The sequence below is a fragment of the Phoenix dactylifera genome, chromosome 2 (assembly GCF_051530095.1).
Source record: "Phoenix dactylifera cultivar Ajwa chromosome 2, Ajwa_hap1_PhDact_Kaust_v1.1, whole genome shotgun sequence".
NCBI classification, from domain to species: domain Eukaryota; kingdom Viridiplantae; phylum Streptophyta; class Magnoliopsida; order Arecales; family Arecaceae; genus Phoenix; species Phoenix dactylifera.
This window is the reverse complement of record NC_143191.1, coordinates 41,195,055-41,203,544: the sequence shown is the minus strand read 5'-3', so window position 1 is coordinate 41,203,544 and position 8,490 is coordinate 41,195,055. Positions and strand designations below refer to the sequence as shown.

The 8,490-nt window shown below is 42.7% G+C and overlaps 1 protein-coding gene across 1 annotated transcript; it reads right to left on the bottom strand.

The window, feature by feature from the left end:
* Positions 1–5,218: 5,218 nt before the first annotated feature.
* On the bottom strand, positions 5,219–7,424 carry LOC120104956 (UPF0481 protein At3g47200-like). Its single transcript, XM_039116964.3, has one exon. The coding sequence runs from the start codon at positions 7,185–7,187 to the stop codon at positions 5,646–5,648; it is 1,542 nt and encodes a 513-aa protein (XP_038972892.1). The 5' UTR covers positions 7,188–7,424; the 3' UTR covers positions 5,219–5,645.
* Between the last annotated feature and the right edge of the window lie 1,066 nt (positions 7,425–8,490).

Sequence of the window (8,490 nt, the reverse complement as noted above, 5' to 3'; positions counted from 1 at the left end):
ATTACTTTTACCTTCCTAATGAACAAAAGGTGTTCGTAGGACTTAAGGCAACATTTTTGGAAAAGGAATTCCTTGGTGAAGGAAATGTTGCCTCTAAGGTTGAACTTAGTGAAGTTCAGCAGGTGGAAGATTTAACACAATCTACTGAACCCACAGAATCGGTTTTGATTAGATCAAACCCGGAGCCCAATGTAGAAGCACCATTAAGGCGATCCGGTAGAGTACCGCGTCAAGTGGATAGATACTACGGTTTCTTGGTCCATGACGCGGATCCTATTGAGCTCGATGAGAACAATGAGGATCCGATCACCTATATGGATGCTATGCAGAGGTCTGACTCTGAGTTGTGGCTTAATGCCATGAAATCCAAAATGGAGTCCATGGAAATCAATAGTGTATGGACACTAGTTGATCCACCCGAAGGGATAAAACCCATAGGGTGCAAATGGATCTTCAAAAGAAAGAGAGGCGCAGACGGAAAGGTGGAGACCTATAAAGTCCGTCTGGTTGCCAAGGGGTATCGTCAACGTTATGGTATCGATTATGACGAGACTTTTTCCCCTGTGGCAATGCTAAAATCTATTCGGATCATGCTAGCTATAGCAGCATATATGGATTATGAAATCTGGCAAATGGATGTGAAAACAGCTTTTCTAAATGGAGAGCTGGAAGAAGAGGTGTATATGATACAACCTGAGGGTTTCATATCCACAGACGAGTCCAAAGTATGCAAGCTGCAAAAGTCCATTTATGGACTTAAGCAAGCTTCTCGAAGTTGGAACATACGTTTCGATAAAACTATCAAAACGTATGGCTTCGTTAAGAACGAAGAAGAACCTTGTGTTTACAAGTGGGCTAACGGTTCAGTGATCACATTCCTTGTCTTGTATGTGGATGACATTCTCTTAATTGGGAATGACATTCCTGCATTACAAAATGTGAAACTCTGGCTGTCATCACAGTTCTCCATGAAGGATCTGGGAGAAGCATCCTACATCCTAGGGATGAAAATCTATAGAGATAGATCTAAGAGGTTGCTTGGATTATCCCAATCCACGTACATCGACACTATGTTGAAGCGGTTCAACATGGAGCATTCCAAGAAGGGCTATCTTCCGATAGGCCAAGGAATTTCTCTCTCTAAGAAAGATTGTCCGACAACTTCCGAAGAAAGAGAGCGTATGAGTAGAATCCCATATGCTTCTGCAGTAGGTTCTATCATGTACGCCATGACATGTACAAGACCGGACGTTGCTTACTCACTAGCAGTAGCGAGTAGGTATCAGTCTAATCCGGGTGAGAACCATTGGAAGGTGGTGAAAACCATCCTTAAGTATTTGAGAAATATTAAAGACCAATGGTTAATCTATGGAGAATCCAACTTAAAACTTGTGGGGTTTACAGACTCTAGTTTTCAGTCAGACCATGATGATAGTAAGAGTATGTCAGGATTTGTGTTTACCCTGAATGGAGGAGCAGTCTGCTGGAAAAGTTCCAAGCAGCATTCAGTAGCCGATTCCGTATGCGAAGCAGAGTATGTTGCTGCATCAGATGCGGCAAAGGAAGCTGTTTGGATCAAGAAGTTTGTAAATCAACTTGGTGTTGCTCCCTCAATCAACGGTCCAGTTTTTTTGTATTGTGACAATACTGGAGCCATTGCACAAGCAAAGGAGCCAAAGTCCCACCATAGAACCAAGCACATTCTGCGTCGCTACCACCTTGTACGAGAGATCGTGGAACGAGGTGACGTCAATTTTCGAAAGATCGATGGAAAGGAGAACCTAGCTGACCCATTCACTAAAGCCCTTTCTGTAAAGGAGTTCGATTATCACAAATCGAAGATGGGTATTAGATACTGTACAAATTGGCTTTAGTTCAAGTGGGAGTTGTTGGGAATTGTGTCCCAAAGCCAATTTTTATTGTAAGAATAATGTATATGTTTTATTTAATGAATAATAAAATCTATTATGGCACTCTTTTCATCACAAGTGTTGCATCTTCAAATAGGAACTCCTGTGTATTGTGATGAAGTCCTTAGGACTAATTTAGTGGATAAAGGAGGTTTTATCATTTAGTCCTTAAATTAGTTCGCGACCGATTGACAAGCTATTAATTGGACAATAGCTATGTCAAGTATAGGTCGTTGTATGCCATTTAGTTGGTTGTCCTCTTAACCAAGGAGTGTGGAGACACTGGTATGGCATATAGGTGAGATGTAGGAGTACATCGTCGCTGAACAGTGACTCACCTGTTGAGCACTCCACTGTCAGGAGTTAGCTCACAAAGCATATGGGCATAAGTATCCCTTAGACCTGAGACTATCACGGTGACTTGCAAGCAACTCACTGTACTTTGGCACTGAACGATCTGAATTTCTAATTCAGATATTGAAAAGTTGCTGGGTGCAGTCAAGTACTCGCGAAGTCTGTGTATGAGTCAAGAAGGGATTGACCGCTCCAGATTATAGGAGTTGATGCTTCGCTGTGTTTCAATTTAGTAAAACCTTGGCCAGGGTAAACCAAGTGATTGGTCACTTGAATTTAATTAATTGAAATACAATATGAATGACCGGACCAAAGTATGACAGTTCACTTTAGGTCATCTTGAGCATCGTTGGTCAAAAGGATCAATTATGCAGTAACCATATGAATGGGTTCTTGAATGTTGCTTGGCATATTCGACCTATCCGGACGTCGGGTATCATTGCTAGATGGTCACCTCGATTAGTGCATGAAGTGGTTCATGTACTACCGGCTTAGTGTTCGAACCTATCGGAGTCACGCACACAAGTCAAGTTAAGTAGGAAGGACTTGATCCAATTTAATTGAGAATTAAATTGTGGGTCATGTGAGATTTGGTTTTGTCTATGTTCAGCTAGCACTGAACATGAGGTACATACTGAATTTCATGGATGTGTATTTGATTATGTCTGTATTCTGGCTTAATCAAGTTTCAATTAATGTAATTGAAATTGATTTGGGCTCATTTGTTGAGTATGGTTTTGAATTGGATTCAAATAAATATAATTGGGCTTTATGACGATTTATTCCATATTTATTCTAGTCCAAGTGTGACTCGGATTGATCTGAAAATTGAACTAATTGGAGTTCACATGAATCAGATTCATGTGGAATTTTTTCGGATCCAAAATCTTTCAAATTGGTCTTCAATTTGGTTTAGAACCAATAATGGACCCAAGCCCATTTTAATTCAGCCCATTTGAATTAAACCATTTAAGAAAAATCAATTTGAATTGGGAATTTACTTAGATGCCCTCCTGAATTAAATGACTCGTTTCCTGTGTTTCTTCTTCGGTCCACACAAGCCTATGAACCACTTTTCTGCTGAAACGTTCTCCCGTGAACCACGGTTTTTCCCTTCTTCGAAACACATAAATTGACCGCTTGATCTTCCTCATCCTGCAACCATTTGAAGATCCGAAGAGACGTGTCTCTTCGGTTTTCAAAACTCTTTAATGTAGTGCTGATTTAAATGAAATCAAACGGTTCAAAAAAAATTTAATTAAATCATGAATCGTTTGGCGTTTTCTCTTCCCTGGTTCAGCCTTTTCTTTGCCTATAAATAGGCTGGGGTTCTCTTCATTCTTTGCTAGAGATTTTATCTGGGGAGAGGGGAGATTCATGATCTTTTGAGTAGCTTGAAAAGAGAGGAAAAGGAAACGGGAAGAAAGAGGAAAAGAAAGAAAAGAAAAAAAAAAGGGAAGAAAGAATTTTTGAAATTCTTTTCTTCCAGGGGTTTATTTGCAAAAAAAGGTTTCTGCACTATACAGACATCATCCTACCTTCCTGCATTTCTTGGCGTGCGTGTGAAGTAGAGGGTCCGTACATCCGGGCCTCGCATAGCACCAGATCCACCAGTACCAGATCCGGCACCAGATCCAGTTCCAGATCCAGTTCCCGATCCAGTACTAGATCTAGCATCCGATCCAGTATCTGATCCAGCACTTGGCCCTGTACCAGATTCTGTTCCAGAGTACCTCGATCAATCTTCCGCTGCGGGACCGAGGTATGGTAAACATAATATAGTTATGTTATTTATTTATACCTGTTATAAATAAATAGATAAAAATTTAAAACTGATTTTCTGACCGGGCATCCGATTTTATCGGATTTTGCGAGAGATTTTTACTTCAGGTCTGACACGAGACATGGGGCTGCCACTACTGTGAACTGCCAGGACTGTTGGTTCTTAGGGTTATTAGCCCTGCTTGACGCATTTTGATGGTTCTTCTCAGCTGGCGACTCCTCGGTTGGAGCTAAAGTCGTTCACCACTATCCATGTCCGAGATCAAGGGAGTTAGTCTAGCCTGAGATCAAGGTGTCCCATATTTTCTCCATCAATGGTCATATACTTATGATGCTGGCATAAAACATTAGCATAATATAATAATATTAATTTGTTGTAAAGTATGCTAGTGGGCTAACTAAGTGAAACGGCGCTTGGAAGACCATTAGTTGTTGTGAGATAAGGACCGGGCTCAAGAAATCTCTCGCTCGCTGTCACACTCTCTCTCCTCCTCTCCAAGCCATAGGGCAAACAAGTTAAAACTGGCAGAACATTACCTAACGAGGGGCTTGGGACTCGACAATGCACGTGAGCTGGGGGGAGGTGGGGAGCGCCTGAACTTCAGCCAATACAAAGTCACATCACAATGGTGAATTTGCTCGCCAACCATTGAGGTGGTAGCCCAATGGGAGCGTGGTCTTACTTCCAATTAAGTGGTTCTGAGTTCGAAACGCACGAGCGTCGATTAAATTGTGGAGACTAAATGCTCTCTGCTCGAACACGGGGTCTGGAAGGGCGTATCGCTCTGCTAGTAGTCTCAGTGGTGCCAGGTGTGACGTACTTACACGTGGTATTCGAGTCGGAGCCGAGAAGGGTAATCGAGCCGGGCCCACGGGTGGGGAGGGTATGAGTAAAACCGGCCAAGGTGCCCAACACACGGTCATTTTTGCCCGCATCGAACATTCTCCTGGCGGGGTGGGGGCCCAGTGGAGGCTGCTACGCAGGGGTGGGCTTGTCTTTTCCTCCCTCCTTCCCCTTTTGCTTTAGCAAAAAAAAAAAAAACAAAACAAAACAATGGACGGATTTACGGATTGCTGTCCTGCACACTCTCCATCTACGTGCATCCGGGGAGATTGGTGGGGTCGCCCCCGGACCCTCCTGAGAAAACGTGCCAGTCATTCCGAATGCCATTAGTCAGTATTAGCGAACAATAAGCGTTTTCAATCAATAATATCTTACAGAAACAAGGTTAAATACTGCATATATCATTAGTTCCAGCATCAGTTACAACAGATAAACTATTAAGCAGTTAGGTACACGGTTTAAAAAGTTCCACTTGCAAGCTTAATTTACATTGACGGGGAGAATTCACACAAGTAGCTACCACGACACTTATTAGTAATTACACCAAAAGAAGATGAAAAAAACTTGGTCTCCCCCGATGGGGGGAGGATCCCTGAAATCTAGGGGAGACACATCAGACAGCTTACAATATATATAACACAGGAAAGAACATTACAGCTGAGACAAGTGGGACGGATCATGCGCGATGGATTACATTCATGCACGATTTATTCAGCATAACATCAAACGCTGCTCCTAGCTAGCAGCGGTGCCATTCATTTTCTCTTGTAGCCCTCGACGGCGTAGATGGTCTGGATGAGGGCGAGAACTGATAGAGCGATGCCGGCAACAAACGACATGCTCAGCCATACATTGGAGCAATAACGTTGCTTCCCATCGGCATAGATTCTGCGCCACTTGCTGGTGCAACGATCATTCACCTCCTCGTATACGCTAGCCAAGTAACCGGGCGTCTTATAATGATCGATCACATTATGTAATTGCCTGAAGACAGCGACCACCTCCGCACGGCTGGTCAATCTGTGCTCCAACACCCCTCTTGTATCAAGCAGCTCCACGTCTTCTTCTCTCTGCACGATGTGATTCAAGAATGCGACGTAGGCTGTGATGTACGAGTCCATGTTGCCAAGAGACTGCTCAAAGTTGATTAGATTATGGAGGAGAATATTGGTATGGTCATAGACGCCCAATGCCGGCACCTGGATATCTCCAGATTTCCTCGTCGTTACGTCGAGCACGCATTGTGGCACACCTACCGTTTTTTTCACCTTAAAATTCACCGCGGACTTTCGTTGGAGCTCTGTTGCGCTGGGGAGATATCGCCGTGGATTGATAATTATAAATGTATCTCCAGGAAGGCTTGCAGCACGATGCTTCGTTGGCTTCAAATACATGTGGTACAAATGAAGCAGATGATGAACCTCCTCTGTTTCTGTGTCATTCGAACCGTTGCATTCTAAACCGAGAGTACCAAAAAACTTGAGAGCAACTTTTCTGATTGTGGGTTGGCCTTCATTGCCTTCAGTGTAAATATATTCGTTTGGGTGAATAGCAATTTGCATATTGAAAACATCCTCAAGGATAAAGAAAGGGATTTGGCTGTTGAGCAACAGCAAGTCAGTCTTGACAAGCTCCGATGCCCCCACTATATCACGTGGTGCCCATGGTCCATCTTCAAGGCCACCCACAAAAGGGAGTACCTTGACAGGATTATAATGCAATGAAAGCGCAAACAAGATGAAGCAGCTATCAAGCATTAGCATCTCCAGAAAACTTTTGGAATTCATGCCGAAGTTATTGTCTGTCCCATAACATTCACGATAAAAATTCACAGCATCTCTTTCCCTCTCCTTCATCTTACCGAGGAATTTACCGAGGTCTTGTTTGTAACTATCGCCGATCACTTCTTCTTCTTCTTCTTTTTTTGGGTGAAAGCCGATCACTTCTTGCACACACCACAGTTTGTGTTTATCCGTGATTCTGAAATAATTATTCTCCGTCTTCCGGTGGTAGGGACCGATGGCCACCGCCCTTGGCTCGTAAAGCTTCTTGTCACGGTCCTCAGTGCTTGCAGGAGCTGTGCTGATGCTTTTGGATGCAGTGTGACTAGGTGGCTTCTGAAGGACTTTGATTTTATCCAGCATTGTTTCGGCCCAAACGTCCGTAGCTAGGATATCGCCAGGGGAAAGGCCGCCTGCTGCACTGGGGTTACCCTCCCCTCCAACAGAACTGATGGTTTCGCTCACTTCCATGGTCTCCACCTTCTCCTTTCCTTTGGCCTTCTCGGAGGAGTCCATCGCGCCTTTGCTGTAAGAAGGATAGAAATGCTATTGGCTCTAGCTGGGAAAATAATAGATAAAGGGAGAGCCACACAAGCAAGCATACATGGTAACATAAGTCATCGGAGCACTGAATACATATTGTGCTGCTAAAAAATCCGGTCTGAGGACGTTGATCTGCTATGATGGAAAATAAAGTACCAATGAAGAGGCCTCTAGAGCTTTAAAGAACAGAATATGTAGAAAGACCAAGAAGAAGAGGAAGTAGAGTGCTCATAATTTGTGTTCGTTCATAGAGTCATGAGTCTTTTCTTATAGATAACGAGTACTGGTCCCATTAGAGTGAGACTCCAGAATTTAGAGTCCGACTGGGAGCTGATTTCTTATTTTCCTTTTCTAGATTGATCCAAAAAAATAAGCCCAATTGAAACTGGTCCCTCCTATACTACATGTCGGCTTACGATTGGCAAACCCGATTTTAGTCACATCATATGTGAATCACGTTTCCTAAATAAAGGCCAAGGAGTGACCAAATATAGCAATAATTTTTGTTGATGGGTCCTTATATTTTTTGGCAGCAAGTCCAGATGCTTCATTATTTGAAGGGCAATGATAGGGTAACTCAGAAAAATTACTCAAAAACAAGGCACTTATTTCATACCAACTATGTTGTTCTATTAAATGGCACGCTTATGGTAAAAATTATTGGTTGAATCAAATCTACCTGCTTAGAACCAATGTAATTACAAAGGAACATACATAAATATGCCTATATTGCTCTCTTTTTCTTCTGTTCCTTTTTCGTCAACATCTGTATTGCTTGGTGGTGAAATTATGGTGCATTTTTTTATGATTAGATTGAAATGGTCCATCTGATCCAATCAATAATTTTTTCAACTCATGATATAAAATAGAAAAGAGTAAAACTGGAAATAATATTTTTTTTATGAAAAGGGATAATGAGTTGAGATGGGCGCCATATCACCTATCAAAAATGAATCTGGCAGTTGCCCATCCTATTGGCACGTCAAATGCCGCTGGTATGTCTGCAACTTGGGTTAAGAGAGGGGTCCGTCTCCGTAATGACCCTCGTAACGTTATTTGCTGCATTTAGGAGGCCAAGTGAACTATAATTTACAATGAACAAATATTTTTCCTTGGTGGGGCCGGTCGCTCTCGTCTCGTTGTTCCTTCTATTTACGAAGGCTGACCCACCAGAGTTGACAAAAGAACAAATTAACAGTGCTACGTCCCCGGATGCGTGCGCAGGAATCTCGATTCGGCTGGAATCATATCTTCCATCCATCATACCGGGGACCGG

Bases quoted from the DNA above. Each gene is read 5' to 3' on its own strand.
- LOC120104956 (XM_039116964.3), bottom strand. From the start codon at position 7,187: ATGGACTCCTCCGAGAAGGCCAAAGGAAAGGAGAAGGTGGAGACCATG.